The sequence below is a fragment of the Staurois parvus genome, unplaced genomic scaffold (genome assembly GCF_062004578.1).
Source record: "Staurois parvus isolate SC_StPar_1 unplaced genomic scaffold, SC_StPar_1.0 ptg000409l, whole genome shotgun sequence".
Classification (NCBI taxonomy): domain Eukaryota; kingdom Metazoa; phylum Chordata; class Amphibia; order Anura; family Ranidae; genus Staurois; species Staurois parvus.
Window position 1 is genome coordinate 1,653,684 of NW_028318205.1, and position 22,616 is coordinate 1,676,299.

General features: G+C 40.2%; 1 protein-coding gene across 1 annotated transcript in view; it reads left to right on the plus strand.

Moving 5' to 3' along the window:
- The window catches only part of TPO (thyroid peroxidase), a 225,803-nt gene that overhangs the window by 45,070 nt on the left and 158,117 nt on the right, over nt 1–22,616 (plus strand). Inside the window, exon 3 of the mRNA XM_089686702.1 lies at nt 20,918–21,047. Within this exon, the coding sequence (XP_089542828.1) occupies nt 20,918–21,047 (130 nt within the window). The remainder of the gene's footprint in view (nt 1–20,917; nt 21,048–22,616) is intronic.

Consider the following 22,616-nt stretch of genomic DNA (forward strand, 5'->3'; position numbering starts at 1 on the left):
CAGGAGTAAGGATAATATATACAAGTTATGGGGTGTAATAGAGAAGAGAAGGATAGAGTTTTCAGCAAGCCATAGGTGGTTGGAATCTCAGCCAATTCAACAGGGACCAGCCGAGATTCTATCTATGTATGAGCAGGCTGATAGTACTTGGGTACAACCAGCATGTTGGATTTCCAGCATGTGCTTACTGCCAGTGGCTATGGCTGCTAACAATACTCACTGTGTTCTCCCGGCAGGGAGGAACACAATAGCTCTATGAGAGGGATTCCCTATCAACACAGTGTCAATGCGAGTGATTTTCTTTCCTGCAACCTGGCCTTCTAGGCCTGCCTAAGAAGAGAGGACACTATTGTGAGAAGGGAAAGTAGAGAAATCATGTTACAGGGTGACAGGGAAGGAAAGAGCTGAATGGAGAAATACAGGGTGGAAGGAGAAATATACGCAGTCTTTCTGGAGTCGATTGCTGTTTTTTGTAGTTGCTTTCTTGGTTGTGCCTTAGTTGAAGGGCCATGTTTAAGTGCCTGTACTTGGAAGAGATGCACTTAGACTTAGTCAGTGGACATTCTGTACTTTCCCACACTGCACAATGCTGTCAATCTAATCTCCGCAAACTCAAATTTTCCATCTATTTTAATGCTTCACGCATTTACTATTTCAATCTATTATTCAATAAAAGAAAAAAAGATTTACAATACAGTTAAAATTACAATCATATTCGTTAAAAAATCCAACTCTGGGCCAATAAAAAAAATATCCTCCAGCAGGTTGTTAACCACTTTACTTCTGGCCATTGTAACTAAACAGCCAGACATCATCCTTACTAGGGTTGGTTGACTTACTTGTATGTCCTTTGGATTACATGTTTGTGCACACCAGGAGTGCCCAAAAACCTGCTTTCTCCTGCTGTCATTAGTGCAGAGGATCCCCTAAAGGCACAAAGACAATTGGAGTAGCTCTGTGCCATGTTATCATTGTAATGACCAATCACAGTGTAGAACAGTGAAAGGTGGATTAATGAATTAAGCCATATATTGAATCCTTCATCAACATCAGAAGAAAGCTGTGATCGAAGGTGGTGGGAGGATTTAAAAGGCCATTGGCCACCAATGTGCTGGGATTGTTTTGGAAGGTTTTAATGTGCCAGCATCAACTAGTAATGGTTATTAAATACCACCAAAATAAGTCTCTATCTGGCTTAAAAAAAATCATCTAAAATTAATTTGAGTACAGTGTTACATGATTAAGTAATTGTTGATCACACTATCACAGTATTAGAAAACAGGAGGAGGGTGTAAAATGCTATTCCCAAAGTGCTTAAATTTACAAAGAGCAGCTTAGGCTGTAATACTCAGCTCCTCCTTGGTGGTGTTCCCAGCAGTAATTAATTTTCTTTACTAGATGCCAAATCCTGCATCATTCAATCCAGAAGACTGAGAACATCAAGGGATTACCTTAAGGAAGCATCCCTGCAGCTCCCTGCACAGCCCACACATCATGTAATAATGTCAGCATTGCTCTCCGTATTATTGAGAACTGCCCACCTGCAGGAAAAGAGGAAGAAGACCCCACACACTATGTCATGGGGTGTTAAAATACAGTGTTCAGGTATTTTGTGTAACAACTATATCAGTATTCAGTAGAGATATATTCTTCAACCAGTAGACAGTGTTTATAAGTTTGTAACTGCATCTATGGAATATACTCTGTCTTTTCTCAAAAATATGTATTTAAATAATAAATATAAATTGTTATAAAATATAACAATTATAAAAAAAACCCCACAAAAGCACAAATTAAATACTGAAGGGAGCCTCTGTGCAAAATATTAAAAACAAATCTGTTTAGTTTTCTCAAAAATCACCTCCCCATTGAAATAATCCAAATGTTTTCATCTATCTAATGCTTTCCTCTTTAATTCCACCTAAAAATCAATTGAAACTAATCTTAAATAAACGTATATATGTTTTGACTTTCATAGACAAAATTGGAATAGCTATCATCCTATTCAAACTTTCCCCTTCTGACCACCCATACTCAAGCTAGCTGCAATTAAACTACAACAGAGCACCAAGAATGAGAACCTCTTAGAACGCGCAACTACAGTGTTTGCAAATCTCACAATTGTTTTGCTTTAGTGTCTAGTAAGGTTAATTTGCGTTATATGAAGAAAGCTTAGACCTCTGTAGTGTATTAATGTGTTTTTACTAAATAGAAAATGCTGTACATACAAGCTGTTATATTATTATAGGAGGCAATACAAGATCTGTAGATATACTGTACCTATAACAAGCAAAATGGTACCTACTTCCTAGTCAACCTATGTTCTGTGTACAATATTAAAAGTTATTTAGTTCAGATTATAGAGGCTTCACAGTCTCCGTAGGCAACGTAGACCCCAGGCTTGCTCTAAAATGGTTGCAGGAGATTGGGCTAAAAACATCTTTAGGTTCTGGCAGAGATCTTCCTTGGTGTTAAGTCATCTTAGAGTCCTCCTTTTCAGCCTCTGTTGTTGGCTTTTTTATTTGGAAAGTTTTACCATCCCACATGGGTGTGGGTCCTTTTGCATTACTGTGTTTCAATGGGTGAAACAGTCTCCAAATCAACCACTAGATGGCACTGTTGTATCATTCATGCCATAGGTCATATATGTCAGAAGGTCAAGCTATTGTATTAACCATTGATTACCTTGACTTGTTGATGTCGGTTACATACTTAATGTAGAAAAATAGAAGAGCCCAACATACAACAATGGTATCTAAGTTCTATTGCTGTAGACTATAGCTTGTGTAATTGTTTCCAGGGCATTTGTTTGAGAAGTCCACTCAAACCTTCAAAGGTAACCTGATTTCTATTTCTAAGACAAATGAACAAAGAGATCCTTTCATGCAAGTCTGAGAAAAAAATCATAAAACAGACATATATTTATATCAAATGCAACACAACAATATACTGTATATAAACCTGATGAATTGATGGAGACATTAATCATTTCTCCTTTTCTCTTTTTCCTTTAATACCACTGTGTTACTCTACTTACAATCTTCTCATTGTTTATCCAGATATGCATAACAACATGACAATTTGAATAATATATCTGGTATTATCCTATTTGTTATACCTTGAATGTATACATTGTACATGTACATCTAAACTCTACATGATTGTACAGCACATGGCAAGTCTTTTTTTTTTGGTGATATGTTAATCCGACTTTGTATCTTTATAATACATGACAACAACAAAAATAATACAAATTTTTCAAGTGAAAAACTGTTCCCTTTTAATTTATACATCGTCCTCCAATAAAATTCAAATAAAACAAAGAAAAAATAATTTTATGTTATGTTTATTACAGGTATTTATATAGCGCTGACATTGTACACAGTTTTGCAATATAACCCTTGCTAAACACTGTAGGGTGTCTCATTTTCTAATGATGTTTTTTTGGGAAAATGTTTTTGTTCTGCCATCATTAGGCCACAGTAAGCACAGTGTGGTGTTAGAAAATGAACAATAAAAAATGATGCAAATTGAAAGCCAAAGTATACCGCATTTATTCCATAACCTGGAAGTTACAGCAGGTAAAACACACATGGGGTATTCTCATAATCACAACATATAGCTGAACAAATATTATTTGATGTCCTAATCAGTTTGTTGTGTGAGAAAAATAATAACATCCAATTAGACAACTCAGTGCAAGAAATGTTTTTTAATATCGGGTCAACATTCAGTAAAACATGGAATGCCAGTCTTACAATTACATGCATTCTTTTTTTGTCTAAACTTTCCAGTTTACACAATTTTATTAGCTCTGTTTGATAAGATGAACCTTTTATTTTATTTATGTACTAAAGGAGTAAAGGCTTTTCTCTAAGCGAAGGATGAAACTAGTCACTATAATCATATGAAAGCAAGAATCCTTTTTATACTATGTAGTGCTCAGAGGCATAGCTTGAAACTTATTGGCCCCAATGCAAAAGTTGACCTGGGGACCCCCACTACCACCCCTGCTGCTTCCACCACATGCCAAGAAACATCAAGTGGCTAAAGAGCAGGGGTAGGCAACCTTTGAAAGGAGGATATCTATCTGAACAACATGAAAGATCAAAGATAACTGTGGTTCTGCACCTTTTGTTTTTTAGGAGATCAACAAGCAAGGGTCATCTAAATAGTAAGAAATACTATAATAAAACAAATGTCACTGTAAAAATATAAACTTAGCCTACCCTAAAAGTGGACAGTGTCTGGTAGGCAGTGGACAGCGACAGTGCAGAGAGGCAGAAGGAGGGAGGGGGGAGAGGGAGAAGGGGGAGGAGAAATCAGAATAGGAGGGAGAGAGAGATTGGGGAGATGAAAAAGTAGGAGAGAGATAGAGGAAGAGGAGAGAGGGGTGAGGGTGGAGTTGTTATATTGTTTTTTGTGCTACTCCTGACTAGCCCAGGTGAATAAACAATGTGACAGACCCAACCAGGACAGAGGCTTTTGGAGGAGACTAGGGGCTAGCCTTCTACCCACTGATTAAGGCCCATGGAGAGAGCAGAACATTCTCTAATGATGGACAACAACATGATGAACGCTGAGAACGAGTCTTGGGTTAATTCTCTGTATACAGACAATAAATCTTCCCTTCTGGAGTGGATGAAAAGACGTAATAATAATCTTGTATAGGTTTACTGGTCAGAGGAAATAACAAGGTTGGCGAAGCTCCTCTATTTTGGACAGAAATATTAATCAACATCTCCCTCAAGTAATCTATGCAGATAGACCGGTTCCTCTCTTCAGACTGTTGGAATATTGTATGACTTCTGTCTTGTGATGGACAGATTATGCAAGTGAAAGCAAACACCTGATAGACAGCATGTGTAATGGACTTTGTATATTCAGGAGTGGGTTTGTTGCCAGTGTGTCTGCAGTGTGCTCCCTGATTAACCACTTGCCCTCCAAAGGATTTCCCCCTCTTCCTGACCAGGCCTTTTTTTGCTATTCAGCGCTGCACTATTTCAGCTGGTAACTGAGCAGTCATGCAATGCTGTACCCAGACAAAATTTACATCCTTTTTTTCACACAAATAGAGCTTTCTTTCAGTGGTATTTGATCACCTGTGCGCTTTTTATTTTTTGCGCTATAAGCAAAAAGAGACCGAAAATTTTGAAAAAACCCAATATTTTATACTTTCAGCTATAAAAAACTCACTACCCCAATCCATCAGACTGTCACCTACCCTCCTCACCTTTAGGCGCACCCTGAAAACCCATCTCTTCAAGGAAGGCTACCCCGCCTTCACCTAACTTTCAATCTCCTCCACTTCTCCTACCTCTCCAACCCCCCCAAGCCATTTCCTCCTGTACCACTATCCCCTCCCTCCTAGATTGTAAGCTGCAAGGAGCAGGGCCCTCGAACCCTTTGTGTATTGTATTGTTATTGTACTGTCTCATGTATTGTCTCCCATTGTAATGTACAGCACTGAGCAAACTTTTGGCGCTATATAAATACTGTATAATAATAATAATAATAATAATATATTAAACTCAAGGTTAGTCATAAATTTAGGCCAACATATATTCTGCTACATGTTTTTGTTCCAACAAAAAATCCCAATAAGTGTATATTGATTGCTTTGTGTGAAAGTTATAGTCTACAAACTATGGTATAGATAATGGAATTTACACAGCTTTTACTTTCTGACTGTCTATCACATTTCTTGAGGTGCTAAAATACCAGGACAGTACAAACACCCCCAAATGACCCCCTTTCAGAAAGTAGACACCCTAAGCTATCTGTTAAGTCCATGGAATTTTTTTTTTTCCACAAGTTTTTAGAAAATGACAAAAACATTTTTTATTTAGACAAATTTGTCACTTAAATGATATATTGCTCACACAAGCCATGGGTATATGTGGAATTACACCCCAAAATACATTCTGCTACTTCTACTGAGTATGCAGATACCACATGTGTGAGACTTCTTGGGAGCCTAGCCACATACAGGAGCCTGAAATCCAATGACCACTTTGAAAGCCTGAAGGTGCGTAACTTCCTCATTTCCCTTCCTCACTACCTATCACAGTTTCGGAGGCCCTGAAATGCCAGGATAGCACCAAACCACCCCCCCCCCCCCAAATGACCCCTTTTTTGGAAAGAAGACATCCCAAGGAATTTAAAAAGAGGCATGGTGAGTATTTTGCAGATCTAATTTTTTTATCACAAGGTTTTGAAATATAAAAAAAGAAAAGAAAAAATATGTTTTTGTTTTCTTTCTTCATTTCCCAAAAACTTGTGACAGCAAACGAGATCTGCAAAATACTCAACATGATTCTTATCAAATTCCTTGGGGTGTCTACTTTCCAAAAATTGGTCATTTGGGGGGGGGGGGGGTTGGTGCTATCTTGGCATTTCAGGGTCTCCGAAACTGTGATAGGTAGTCAGGAAGTGTAATGAGGAAATAAAGCCCTTTAAAAGCCTGAAGGTGCTTATTGGATTTTGGGGTCCTGTACTTGACTAGACTGCCAAAAAGTCTCTCACATGTGGTATCCCCTTACTCAGGAGAAGTAGCAGAATGTATTTTGAGGAGTAATTCCACATATACCCATGGTATGTGTGAGCAATAAATCATTTGATGAAATCAAGTGACAATTTTGTGGAAACACTGTTTTTTTGGTCATTTTCCAAAAACTTGTGGTAAAAAACTAAATTCTTCTATTGACTCAACATGACTCTCAGCACATATTTTGGATTGTCTACTTTCCAAAAACGGGTCATTTTGTAGGTTGGGGGCATTTTTTGCCCAGCCTTTTTCTGACACTTTTTTCACATGAAAAAAAATCTGAATTTTTGCTAGGAAATTACTTTGAACCCCCAAACATTATATATTTTTTGAAAGCAGACACCCTAGTGAATAAAATGGTGTGTGCTGCAATTTTTTATGTCACATAGTATTCGCACAGCAAATTTTCAAACGCAAATTTAAAAAATTCACTTTTAAAAATGTTAATCCACAAAAGCACAATATATTGGCCAATTATTTTGTAAGATATAAAATATAATGCTATGCCGAGTAAATAGATAACAAACATGACATACAGTGGGGATCGAAAGTTTGGACACCCCAGCTAAACATTTGTATTAATGTGCATAAAGAAGCCAAGGAAAGATGGAAAAATCTCCAAAAGGCATCAAATTACAGATTAGACATTCTTATAATATGTCAACAAAAGTTAGATTTTATTTCCATCATTTACACTTTCAAAATAACGGAAAACAAAAAATTGGCGTCTGCAAAAGTTTGGGCACCCTGCAGAGTTAATATCTTGTACTGCCCCCTTTGGCAAGTATCACAGCTTGTAAACGCTTTTTGTAGCCAGCCAAGAGTTTTTCAATTCTTGTTTGAGGTATCTTTGCCCATTCTTCCTTACAAAAGTCTTCCAGTTCTTTGAGATTTCTGGGCTGTCTGTCACGCACTGCTCTTTTAAGGTCTATCCATAGATTTTCAATTATGTTGAGGTCAGGAGATTGTGAAGGCCATGGCAAAACCTTCAGTTTACGCCTCTTGATGTAATCCCTCGTGGATTTTGAGGTGTGTTTAGGATCATTATCCATTTGTAGAAGCCATCCTCTCTTTAACTTCAGCTTTTTCACAGATGGCATCAAGTTACCATCCAAAATTTGCTGAAATTTTATTGAATCCATTTTTCCGTCTACTCGTGAGATGTTCCCTGTGCCACTGGCTGCAACACAACCCCAAAGCATGATTGATCCAACCCCATGCTTAACAGTTGGACAGAGGTTCTTTTCATTAAATTCTGTGCCCCTTCTTCTCCAAACGTACCTTTGCTCATTCCAGCCAAAAAGTTCAATTTTAACCTCATCGGTCCACAGAACTTGTTTCCAAAATGCATTAGGCTTGTCTATATGTTCATTTGCAAAGTTCAAACGATGATTTTTGTGGTGAGGACGTAGAAGAGGTTTTCTTCTGATGACTCTTCCATGAAGACCATAATTGTACAAGTATCTCTTTATAGTGGAATAGTGTACCACAACTCCAGTGTCTGCCAGATCTTTCTGGAGGGATCGTGCAGTCAAACGTGGGTTTTGAATTGTTTTTCTCACAATCCTGCGAGCTGTTCTGTCTGATATTTTTCTTGGTCTTCCAGATCTTGCTTTAACTTCCACTGTTCCTGATGACTGCCATTTCTTAATTACATTCTGAACAGAGGATATTGACATCTGAAAACGCTTTGCTATCTTCTTATAGCCTTCTCCAGTTTTGTGAGCGTCAACTATTTTCAGTTTCAGTTTTCTAGACAACTGCTTAGAAGAACCCATGGTGCTGATTGTTGGGGCAAGGTCAGATGAGTCTGGGCATTTAAAACCTTTGAGCTTGACATCACCTGGTCTTCCCAGACAATGATTGAGAACAATCCATGACACTGGCAGGTCTCAGCTTTACAAAGGGGGCGGTGCATGCTATAAATTCTGCAGGGTGCCCAAACTTTTGCAGACACCATTTTTTTGTTTTCTGTTATTTTGAAAGTGTAAATGATGGAAATAAAATCTAACTTTTGTTGACATATTATAAGAATGTCTAATCTGTAATTTGATGCATTTTGGAGATTTTTCCATCTTTCCTTGGCTTCTTTATGCACATTAATACAAATGTTTAGCTGGGGTGCCCAAACTGTCGATCCCCACTGTACTTTAAAACTGCACATGCCCCGTGCAATGGCGACAAACTGTATACATTTTTAATATCCATAAGAAATGCTTTAAAAGCCTTTGCAAGCTACCATTTTTGATTTACAGAAGAGGTCTAGTGCTACAATTACTGCTCTTGATCTCATGTTCGCGGTAATACCTCAGATGCATGGTGCAACCTCTGTTTACATGCTGGCACGGGGTCAACGCTCGCGCATGCAGGGAATGCTATCACAGGGAATGCTAATATCCCCTAAAACTTCAATGGGCATTTTCATATATTCTTTTTTGAGAAATCTGGGGTCTATCAGACTCTAGATATCTCCTCTGCCCTTACATTATCTAATCTCACCAAGACCGGTGTGATCAGATGCTTTCCCAATTTACAAATGGCACTGTTTATATCCTGCAAAACTGAAGTGGTGAAGTGCTCGTAGCTTCCGGTTTCTTAAACTATAAAGATGATTGGCACCATTCCAGTATCCAATCAGCTCTATAGTCAGCTGGCAGAAACACCAGCTGCATTCTCAGGTTCACCCGATGACATGGGACTGCCTGAGAAGGCTGTGGAAGGAAGCGGGGAGAGGGGGGCATCTTCTCCCACTGCTTGTAAAATAAATCCTGGAGCTAATTAGCCACTAGGATTGCTTTCACACGAAAGCCCATTGCCTGATGAAAAAAACGATACCAAAATGATGCCTGCTGCTGCAGGCATCATCCTGGTATAACCTCTCAAATTCCAATGATGTACCAGTACGTCGCTAGGCCTTGTTGTGTGTATATGCTATGTTCTTTTTTTTTTCATGCAGCCTGTGGGCTGAATGAAAAAAAGAGAAGAAATCTCTGCCAGAAAAAGTGTGTGGTATGCCCACCATTAGAATATATCTCCCTGCATCCACCCACGTCTATTGGTGGGCACACATGAAATGTGCCAACAAATATTAAAAAATATATATTCCAAAGCATAGAGTCCATCCACCCACTGGCCACCCCAGTCCCCCATACTTCAGAATATATGCTCTTTATTTAACTGCAGATGAAAATCTCATCTGACAGCACTGCACACACCTACTTATGTATATTCTGAGAGCAAGATCCTGTTGCTGTCAGAATAAACAAGTCAGTGCTGCAACTGAATTACATTCTTGCAAAGAAAACAGCAATTATTAACAATAACACAGTAACTCAATAAAACAACTCTTTTATTGAAATATCTCTGCCAGAAAAAGTGTGTGGTATGCCCACCATTAGAATATACCTCCCTGCATCCACCCACTTCTAATGGTGGGCACACATGAAATGTGCCAACCAATATTATAAAATATAAATGCCAAAGTATAGGGGCCATCCACTTACTGGCCACCCCAGGCCCCCATGCTTCAGCATAAATGCTGTTTTTTAACTGCGGATGAAAAATCTCAACCACACTTACAGCTGAATGGCATTCCTGCAAAGAAAACAGCAATGGTTAACAATAAAACAGGAACATTAAAAAAGTAAAATTGTAACAGTGAATTAAACAGTAACAACAACGACAACAAAAAAAACTATAACTATTTTTGGTTTTTAATTTTTTTGCACTTTTTATTTTTTTTTACTTTTTTTTTAACTTTAACTTTTTAAAACAGATTGTAGGGTCTCTCCAAATGCGATATCAGTTTCCTGACTACCTAACATCTCTCAAAACCCTGTGTAATTATGTACCCTGAACTGTGCCGTGCTGTACCCTATACTAATACTCCACTAGTGTGTGGTAGCGACGGAAGCAGTCCAGGTTGGCCAGGGCAGGAGGAACAAAAAAAAGCGGGTGTCATACCTAATTCCATGTCTGCTACAGACACAACATCTTTTTTGGGGTGCCTTTTGGGTTGAGGTACCAGGAATGTCATCGGGAAATGCCTGTCATGCAGCCTGCTAACTGCATCTGGGTTGGGGGTTTGGGGCATAGCACCTTCCGGATATATAAAGGGCCACGATGATCTCTTCCTGGAATTTTAGGAAGGATCCACTACGTCCAGTTGCTTTGTAAAGCACAAAAGAGTTATATAGAGCCAATTGAAATAAATAGATACTTTTTTGTACCAGCGTCTCGCTTTTCGGGAAACTAAGTACGACTTCATCATCTGGTCATTGAAGTCTACCCCTCCCATGTTAAGGTTATAGTCGTGGACACAGAGGGGCTTCTCAAGAACACCAGCTGCTGTGGTAATTTGGATGGTCTTATCTGCATGAATGGAAGACAGGATGAAAACATCCCGTTTGTTCTTTCACTTCACTGTGAGCAATTCCTCATTTCTCAAGCAGGTTTTTTCCCCCTTTCTAAGATGGGTATTTATAAGCCATTGGGGGAAGCCCCAGCGATTAGGTTGCACGGTGCCACATGCGCCAATTCCAAGATTGTACAAATTTCTAAATAGTGGCTCGCTTGAATAAAAATTGTCCACGTATAAGTGATACCCCATATGGAAAAAGAATGACACCAAGTCCCAAACTATCTTGCCACTGCTCTCCATGTAGTCTGGGCATCCGGGCTGGGCTCCATGTGACTAACTTTTCCCTCGTAAATCCGAAACTTATAAGTATAGCCTGTTGCCCTCTCACAGGTCTTATACATCTTGACCCCATATCTGGCACGCTTACTGGGGAGAAATTGTTTGAATGCAAGGCGGCCAGAAAAATTAATGAGGGACTCATCAACAAAGATGTTTTGCTGGGAAGTATATCTGCAAATTTTTGGTTAAGGTGATTTACGAGGGGCCGAATTTTGTGGAGCCGGTAATATTCAAGGCCACTCCGAGGACGACACAGTGTATTGTCGCTGAAATGCATAAAACACATTATACTCTCATATCTATGCCTGGCCATGGCAGCAGAGAACACGGGCATATGATCAATCGGGACTGTTGACCAATACAACCGCAACTAATTTTTTTAGCAATGCCCATGTTGAGGGTAAGTCCCAAAAAAACTTCAAATTCTGAAACCATAATGGGTTTCTATGCGAACGGTCTGGCAAGGTTTGAATCTGGGTTGGCAGCGATAAACTGTTGTGCATATAAATTACTTTGATCTACAATCAATTAATACAGATCTTCCATGAAAAACAGCTCCAAAAAATCAAGGGGAGTATTTAAATTTGCTGTTTCCACTTGCATTCTGGGTTGAGCAGTGAATGGGAGAAGTACGGGTGCTGCAGAATTTGTGGGCTACCAATCCGGATTTGCAAGCTCATCCGGAAGGATACTATGAGCTCTACAGGCCTGTGTGAAAATTCTTGGTGGCTGCAGGTCACAACTTGTGCTCGCCACCGCACCAGCTTGTACTGCACGTATGGGACTCGCCACGTCACCAAGTGATACTGCAGTGCTGGTATATGAAAGAACAGGATGTACTAGGCCGCTGGTGCTCGCCAGTTCACCAAAAGGTGGAGCGGCACTTGTACTAGCACTCTGCTGTATATGAGAGTCATCATGCAATTGTAACATCTCAGCAACCTGGGAATGGGGTCGGGTATGCCGGATTTTAGCAGGGACATCTTCTCCATCATCTGAGCTATCTGTCAGGCTGCCACTGCTGTCTGCAGGTTCATATTCTGAAGTTGATTGTGTCAGGGAGTCTTCCCCTTCGCTCTCACCTAACATGCTCAGAATCCTGTAGGCCTCTTCACTAGTGTACCATTCCATTGACATTTTGGCCACTAGGTACCTAGTGCGACTCACGGGAAAAAGAGCACCTGGCTGTCAGGGACTGCTTGAACCGCTACAAAAAATGTACTGGCTAGTGCTAACAAGGGGACAGGGGGGTAAGTGTAGGGGATAAACCCAGGTGCTGACAGGTGTCGGGGCTCATCCCTCTAGCGCTGCATTTTTGGGGACACTATACTAATGTGAACGCTGGTAAAGTGCTTATCTGATCAAGGATATTGATCCGTTCAGACACTATACAAGCATATTGTATTGTGTATGTGAGCGTGTTCCTGGCAATCAATGAGTTAAATGTGATTACTGGTGTACTATCGGGCAATCTAACGCTATCTGGGAGGGGTTCTAACTGACGCTAACGCTATCTGAAGTTGCCAGCGACACTAATACAGTGATCAGCAAAACAATATGTACACTGTACTAATGACACTGGTGACAGGGCAGTGAAGGGGTTACCTGGGGGGTTGGTGATCAAGGGGTTAAATATGTCCTAGCGTGTTCTAACTGTAATTGTGTAGTGCTGGTACTCACAATTCTGTTGATTCTTCGCTCTCTGGGACCGAATGTGCCCAGAGAGAAGATTTCATCGCTTCCTGTCCTGTGTAACTGTCAACGCAGGACAGGATAGGACAGGGATCGATCATCCAACTTAGGCCAGAAATAACTGGCCTAAACCGGATGATTGATCCCTCGAGGATCAAATTGGGGCACCCGCGGGTCGGCAGATCCAACACTCAACAATCAACGCATTGTTTGGGTGCCTGGTTGCTGATTAGCTTACTGTTAATTAGATCACTGTTAGCTGTTGGCTGTACTGTTTACCTTTTGCATTGTTTAGGATGATGTGATGAAGCTCTTACCTAATCAGTGTGATATGTTTATTCCAATGTGTAATATTTGTGGGCACTGCCCCTATTTCTGAGTGTATAAAAATCTGTGTTTCTGTTCATAAAGTGGTTCCAGTTTGGCATCTAAGCTAGTCTCGTCTAGTCTTGGGTGCAATGGGTCCTGTGTCCCGGTAGCAAGGAAGTGTTCTCTGACGGAAGGCACAAAATAGGTGCCAGGTGTTCCATCACAAATAATAAGGTGCGGCCTCAGCTTATTGCGACCCCTGCATCCCCTGATGCTGTACCAGTGCATAAGTCAAAAAATCTGATCTTTGTAAGCACCCCTGTCAGTGGTAACTGATACATTTGCACTACAGCTTGTTCTTTTGAAAAACAACCAGACCTACTGGCCAGTTCACCAGTTGAAAATAAAAGAAAGAAAGCCTAAAGAGAAAACTAATGCAGTCATCACATCTATGAATTGGTAAGCTTATATATAATAAATGTTCCCTTTTGGGTTTAACCACTTGTCTACTGGGCACTTATACCCCCTTCGTGCCCAGGCCAATTTTCAGCTTTCAGCGCTGTTGCATTTTGAATGACAATTGCGCGGTCAAGCAACATTGTACCCATATGAAATTTTTATCATTATTTTCACACAAATAGAGCTTTCTTTTGGTGGTATTTAATTGCCACTGGGTGTTTTATTTTTTGCACTATAAACAAAAAAAGAGCAACAAATTTTAAAAAAAGGTTTTCTTTGTTTTAAAATTTTGCAAACAAGTACATTTTTTTCTCCTTCACTGATGTGCATTGATGAGGCTGCACTGATAGGCAGCACTGATGGGCACCGATAGGCAGCTCTGATGGACACTGATGAGTTGGCACAGATAGGCTTCACTGATGAGGAGGCACTGATAGGCTTCACTGAGGAGGCACTAGTAGACTGCACTGATGAGGGGTCACTGATGAGGCGGCACTGGTGGGCATTGATGAGGAGGCACTATGATGCTGCATTGATATGCAGCAATGATGGTCACTGATAGGACGCACTGATAAGCGGCACTGACGGGTAGCGCTGACTGAGGCACTCACTGGCAGCACTGACTGATGGCATTGACTGGCAGCACTGATGGGCGCAACTGCTGGGCAGCACTAATGTGGGGCACTAATGGGTGGCACTGATGGACACTGGTGGGAGGCACTGCTGGGTGACACTGCAGGGCACTAATCATCAGTGTACACCACTGGGAGCGCATGGGAGGATGCATTCTAATCATTCCTAGAGCACTCTGCGGGCAAGAATGTAGTATCCATAATGTGAAATCGTCTGCCCTACATTGAGCATTGACTGGACTAACACAGGGAGATGGCTCTCAGCCTCTCCGGAACATCTGCAACTCTTCCTGTTCTCTTTTCATCTTGTGTCCAGTTCTAGGTAAGAGATCACAGGGCATGTGAGGAAGGGGCTGGGAAGAGGGAGATAATATATTTTATGGAACTAGGCTACTTGACAGGATGACTAAGGGGCGTTCTTTCAGCAAAGTACAAGGAAAACAGCACATTGTGATATACGGGAGGAATCTTCTGCTTTAACCACTTCTTTACCGTGCTATAGCCAAATTACAGCGTGGTTGTCCAGTTCTGGGAGGGCATCATATTATGTCCTCCCAGAACACACCCTCCTGCGCCCCCCAGCAGCACGCACCCAGCGATCTCCGTGATCACTGTGTCGTATGGACACAGCTGATCACGTGATGAGGTAAAAGACCAATCGCAGCAGCCTTTTACCACGTGATCAGCTGCGTCCAATGATAAGCACAGGAGAACCTCCCAAATGCCCAGAATGCACTGAAAAGTGGTAAATTATTAACTATTTCAAACTGTTTCAGAGAAATACACACAGTAAAAGCAGACACAGCAGTATGTGTTGACATTAGATAGGTGTGAGATGCTCATTAACTTTTCTTTTGTTTCCAAGGGTGGGAAGGTGTCTGCTGGAGTGAGTTATTAAGGTCACCTGGCAGGGGGTCTATATAAGGAATTTGAGGTGTGAATGTGCATTAACATATCTCTTGTTTCCAAGGGTGGGAGAGGTCTGAGGTGTGAATTGGTCATTACAATGTGTGACAAACTTGGTAGGAACATCCTGTGTTCAGTGTTTTGTCCATCTGAGCACCTTGAAAACTCTGCATGCATTTTTCATGATGAAAAAAGGCTCTGGACAGCATTGGGAACTGGAAGAGAAAAAAAAATTCAAATGCCTAAAAACGCGATTTGCCACGTTTAGATGCATTTACAAGAGTTTTGCGTTTGAAGCGCTGATAACATCGACATCTGAACGTTAGTTTGTTGCGATTAAAAAAAACGACTGTAAACTCAACTGCCTGTAAATGACTGTAAACGAAGATGTGTACATGGACACATAGGAAAACATTAGGGTGAGTTCAGGGGCTGCTGAAAAAAAAACGCTGAACAGCTCCTTAACGTGAGTTTATCAGCTGCAGTGTACATGAGCCCTTAGTGTCTGTTCCAGTGTGTTTTAGGTAAAAAAAAAACACTTGTTTCTGGGTCCCACTACAAGTACAAACAACAAATAACATACACATATGTAGTATTGCTGCAATTGTCAAGAGTATGAGAATTTATTTTGGGTTGTTATTTGCTGGTAGGGATTTTCGATCGCAGGAAATATACAACTAGATCTGATGATTTTTTTAAAACTATATTGGGATGGTTTTCTTATGATAATAAAGAAAAAAAACTGGGTTCAGGCGCTAGGATTTGTTTTACCTTCTGTCAGGAAGGGGTTAAAGAGAAACTTAATTTTGGGGAAAAAAATCCAATGTCAGCAGCTACAAATACTGTAGCTGCGGACTCTTAATAAACATGCACTTACCAGTCCAGTGATCCAGCACTTTCCTCACCCAGGTCGGTTGTTTGCAGGTGTTTCGGGTCCCCAGCACCTTCTTCTTGCCAGCTGGCCCCCCACTGTGCATGCGTGACACATGCTGTGCTTTCTCATGGTCCCTCAGTCTCATGAGACTTGTGACATATCCCAGTAGGTTGCAGTCAGGAAGGGGGGCAAACTTGGCTACTCAACTGGCTTCAAGCTGAACAGACATGGGAGCAGGTACCTGACATAGATAGGTACCCGCTCCCAGCAAAAAAAAACCCCCAAAACATCTGAAAGTAGAAAAGGAGGAGGCGAGTGAACCCTTTTTAGGTGAAGTTTCAATTTAGATAAACTGATGAATAAAAAAAGTAAAAAAAAAATGGGTATCTTAGGAAATAGAGGTGTATTGTATCTTTAAGGAGCAATCCGTTTGTTTAGGTAATTAGCAGGAATCATATAAACACATCAGTTATTATTTATGCACTCTTCTGGTAATAAAATGAAAGGCATTATTCAGCAGCTCATAATGACAATGTTAGGCAACAGGCTCATTTTTTATTATGGAACAAATTCCTGAAACACTTGTATGGATTAATTTGTGATTGTTTAAATAATTGGAATAAATCTAATTGTCCAAACACCTCCAGAAAATTATGAAAACATGCAAAATTAATCATTCTAATCTATTTTTAAACATGTTCTTTCTTTGGTATACAAACAGTAGCAATCAATTTAGCCGCAATAATTTCACTGGGATTAGTTTAATTTGCCTTTTCTTTAATCTATAATTAATATATTCCATATAATAAAATCATTGTTTTTTCTCTTCGTAATTAGTACATGAACTGTGTTTATAAATTAACCTATTCAAAGTCTTGTATTTAATAAGTTTAAAGTGGAAATCCACATTAATACCTCAGAATATATTTTAAGAAATATGCTTTAAACCCAGCTCATGTGAAAACTTTTTGTTTCTTTTTGGATACATGGAAGGGTTAGAGCCCCTGTGAGGTTTTTCTTGCCGTTTGTGTTCCTAGAAGGAAAACTTTCCATCACTTCTGACTACATGGCCTACTACTTGGTCCCCTCTCATACAATGACTAACTACAGTGAGTTCAGACCCCAGGGACTTCTTATGGAAATTTAACATCATTCTTTCACAGTGTATTTCAAGCCAGATTTTTTTTCTAGCTTTGGAAAGAGTGGGGAAGGAGTTTCTTACTACTATCTGGAGATCTGTTAGAGAGAATTACCCTTACTTCCTTTCCTGTTGAAAAAGGTTTCACCAGACAGGACGTGAGGGAAGATATCCAACAGGGACACAGACAAGTAAAAATCTGACAGGGGTAGTGGCTTTCCTCTACTCTACTTATGAAAGTTGTTTTTATTTCTGTGTGTGTTGCTGTTGAGTTACCCTCACATCCAGGCCATTAAAATAAGGTTACCAGATTTTCAAAATGAAACTTGGGGATGCCATACTGATCACCCCACTTGTAATTACACCCACAGAACACACACCCCTTTTGTAGCCACAAAATCATTCCCTCATTTTTAAAATCCCCATAAACGATTGGCCACAGACTGGGAAAAAGAGACAGACATTTAAGTTATACTGACAAATAAACAGATTTTGAATAAGATACACCAAGATATGCATGTACCTCCACTGGGAGCACTGCCACTGGGGACACTGCCAGGGACATTAGTTAACCATGGACTGTTTCATAATGGGAACTGTCCCCAGGAAAAGGGGATGAATAGTGACCTTACATTGAAACAGTGTCACCAGGACAGCAAGGGGAAATCTCAGATTGCAGTAAACACCTAGTACAGGTTCTAAACATGTCACACTCTATATAAAACTAAATAAAATGTTTTGGCTGGACTTACACTTTAAGGACACCCTTACAAACTGTATACACAATATTTCAGATTGTACTTGTCTCCCAGTCATAACCCCAATCAGCTGGGAACCTGAGATTTGCAGATTGAAGAGCTCTACCTGTGTCAGACCTTTGCAGAGAGACAACTGCTTCCACAAAGAGAACAACTGTTCTTCTCTGCAGCAGACAGACTTTTTTTTTCAGGCTGCGGCTGCTTCGTCAAAAAAACAAATTTTAATAATTTACACGCCTTTTGTTTTGATACTCCTGAAACATTTAGCTAATTTAAAATGAAAAATGTAGCTGATTTAAAATGAAAAAAAAAATACACTTCTCAAAAAATTAAAGGAATACTTTTTAATCACAGTATAGTATCAAGTCAATTAAACTCCTGGGATATTGATCTGGTCAGTTAAGTAGCAGAGGGGTTTGTTAATCAGTTTCAGTTACTTTCGTGTTAATGAAATTAACCTCCCTGGCGGTATTCCCGAGTGTAGCTCGGGGTTAATCAGTGCCAAAAGCGGTAACCCTGAGCTACACTCTGGATTACCCTGCAGCGTTGCTCAGGGATTCCCAGTTTCACTTACCCTGTCCTGCGCTCCCGCGATGTGTCCCCTGCAGCATCCCCAGCCATCTCCTCCAGCCGATGCCGGCATCCGTCTTCCGGGTTCCTGTCCCTGCGAGTGTCGGGACGTACGGGAGCCGAAACCGGCGGGAAATTTAAAAATTTTAAAAAGTGACATTTACAAAATACACTAAAATCACATAGTAAAACATTACTGTTTCAAAGCATTTCACATACATTTTGTCCCTAGTGCTTTGTCCTGTGCCCTGCCTGCATTTTTACTGTTCTTTCTGCCTTGAAACTGAGAAAAGTGCATGGCATCCAAAAAGCATTCCTTTAGGTCAAAATCGGTTTTAGACCAGCTAGAGAACAGCGATAGTAAATTAGAACCACTTGCAGAATTGAGTGATAATGATTTGTGGGGAAATTCATAATCAGACACTGAAAACGATTTTGCAACTTTGCTCGGTGATGTGCGGACTTGGCGCTCTATTTCAAATTTCAGTGTTTTTGGTTTGATTATATTATTGAATTAAATTTATTATTATTATGTTATTATTTTTTATGATTATTTATTAAATTATAATTTATGATTTTGTGTTTAAAATTTTATCATACCCGGGATGTTTACTAGACTCTTGTTCGGACAGATTTCAGTGAGTTATTCCTAAAAATTACAGGCCTACAGTAAAAAAACGACATATTTCCATGCAAAAAAATGTACCGCTTTCAGTACAGAAATATTGACATAATCATACCGCTAGGGAGGTTAACAACAGGTGCACTAGATGGGCAACAATGAGATGAACCCCAAAGCAGGAATGGTTTTACAGGTGGAGGCCACTGATATTTTTTTCCCTTCTCATCTTTTCTGACTGTTTTTCACTAGTTTTGCATTTGGCTAGGGTCAGTGTCACTACTGGTAACATGAGGTGATACTTGGACCCTACAGAGCTTGCACAGGCAGTCCGACACCTCTAGGATGGCACAATCAATACGTGCCATTGCCAGAAGGTTTGCTGTGTCTCCCAGAACAGTCTCAAGAGCATGGAGGAGATTCCAGGAGACAGGCAGTTACTCTGGGAGAGCTGGACAGGGTCGTAGAAGGTCCTTAACACATCAGCAGGACTAGTATCTGCTCCTTTGTGCAAGGAGGAACTGGATGAGCACTGCCAGAGCCCTACAAAATGACCACCAGCAGGCCACTGGTGTGAATGTCTCTGACTAAACAATCATAAACAGACTTCATGAGGGTGGCCTGAGGGCCCAAAGTCCTGCCCGGCACCACAGAGCTCGATTGGCATTTGTCAGTGAACACCAGAATTGGCAGGTCCACCACCGGTGCCCTGTGCTTTTCGCACATGAGAGCAGGTTCACCCTGAGCACATGTGACAGGCGTGAAAGGGTCTGGTGAAGTCATGGAGAATGTTATGCTGCCTGTAACATTGTGCAGCATGACCTTTTTAGTGGTGGGGCAGTGATGGTCTGGGGAGGCATATCCATGGAGGGTCGCACAGACCTCTACAGGCTAGACAATGGCACCCTGACTGCCATTAGGTATTGGGATGAAATCCTTGGACCCATTGTCAGATCCTACGCTAGTGCAGTGGGTTGTGGGTTCCTCCTGGTGCTCAACAATGCCCGGCCTCATGTTACCACTGAATGGCCCCCACGCTCACCTGACCTAAATTCAATAGAACACCTCTGGGATATCATGTTTTGGTCAATCTGACACCACCAGGTTACACCTCAGATTGTCAAGGAGCTCAGTGATGCCCTGGTCCAGATCTGGGAGGAAATACTCCAGGACACAATCTATCATCTCATTAGGAGCATGCTCCAACGTTGTCAGGCATGCATACAAGCACATGGGGGCCATACAAACTACTGAGTTCCATTTTGAGATGTTTCAATGAAATTTCAGCAAAATAGACTAGACTGCTGCATCATTTTTTCACTTTGATTTTTGGGGTGTCTTTGAAATCAGTCCTCTTTAGGTTTTTCATTTCCATCAAACAATGGGGCATCCTTACGTTCCTAACACATTACCCAGTCCATATCAGTATAGATAACCAACATGATATTTTTCCCCATTGAGATGTGATGTGTTTTCATAGTGTTCCTTTAATTTTTTTGAGCAGTGTATTAAAAATATTACAGATCATTACACATAACATAATCTGAAATAGTGCATTATTTTGTCTATAATCTGCTTATTCAATAAATATATTTACTTTTAATCGTTCTTTAAACAGTTAAAAAATATTAGTGTTTAATGTGGATGGAATTGGTTAATATTATGTTTAAAACATGAATGTAAAAAAATAAATCGTTGACTTTGATTTTTAAAGAAATCACCCTTCCTGGGGTGCATCAAATACAATACTTTCTCGGTGGCTTCCATCACAATATGAAGATGGGATAAATGAGCCAAAGGGTTGGAATCCAGATTTCCTCTACAGCAGTTTTCTTCTTCCACCAGTAAGAATTTTTCAAATTGGTTTAGTTCACAATGTTCACAGTCTGTTTTCAAGATGTGTAATGTGCTTTGTTTCAGCGTGAAAGGCATTCTGAACATGTTTAGTAATTTGTCAAGTTGTTGGTAGAATGGTATTTATTTGTATTACCAATTGTAATGATGACAGTCTGTTTTAGGTTTCCCTTAGATAACTTCAATAGGTATTTGATTTGTACCAGTAGAGAAAGCCCACAGAAATGTTCAAGTTTTAAACAACCAGCATTGTTATGTTCCCAGCATCCAATGAACATAGGCAGTAACTCCAGCATCTTGAGCCCCTCCACAGAAAACTGAAAAAGCATAAAACACAACATAAAGCTCAGCCGTCTGGAATATAGTCAAGTTCAGCTCTACCAGGATGATGGACCTTGCATCCCGCTCTACAAAAGATATAGAGACTAGTACAGCTGCTACTGTGAACTGCCTCTCTCTCCCTCTCTCTTTCAGTGTTGTCTGGCTCCTTACCCAGCTTTGAAAAATTTCTTCTGAAAGCAGTTGATTCCTCTATTACCACGTCATCGCCATTATTAGACCTGATTCAGGAAGCTTGTTAGGAAATCTGGAGGCAGAAAAATGGCTTTTTCCGAGCTTTTTTTCATACAGACAAAAATAATGTATGCTATAATGATGTGATCATCATCATCATTATTACAGTCATTATTTAAAATATAATAGATGAGCCTCCATTGCGAATCACCAGTCCAATGCAGATAGCAGCACAGAAGGAGGTCTGTATACTTATGGCCTTAGTTGTTGGCATACCAGTGTGTATTGCTGGTGTGCTGTTTGATATCATTAGTAAAGGACTCTATTTATGTCACTTTATAAAATTCCACTACAGTTTAAAAGTGGCTCTCATTATCAGCAGTGAAGTGTGTTTTATTTATATATCTTCACCTTGTGCAAAACAGCCAGACTCAGGTCTTGGCAGATCAACTCGCTCATCACTCGCTCATCACTAATAATCAGTAAAGCTGGTTCTTGAATCTCACACCATTCAAAGGTTGTGCATTAAGACTGGAAGTACTGTGTCTTTTAAAATCATTAATTTATAACTGGAGATGAGCAAACTTTGCGATGTGTTCTCAAATCTGCTGCTACCTTTCAGTCAATTTATGGGGTCATTGTGTTCACAGCTTGTGCTTGTTTAGTCCTCCAAGAACCCACAGTTTAACATCCAGTTTCATCAATCTTCAGTTTCCCAAGGGAGAAAATGCTACAGAGGGCTCTGCAAATCACTTCCAGACAGACTGGAGGATCAGCATATATTCACCTAGCAAATCAAGAAGAAAAAGAAAGTTTTACCATTTTATTCGTAACTATTAGCAACATTTCTGGGTGAATTTAAAGTGGAGTGATATCCAAAAGAAGAAAATTACATACTGTCTGTTAGTAGCATTGACATAAAAGTTTTTGTTTTTTTCTGAGCCTTTTTCTAATAGCTTATGGCCTGTGGATCCTGGCTGTAGAGCTGATCATTTCTCAATTATTTTAGCATGCCAAGCTATCCAGCAAAATTGGCAGTTACAGGC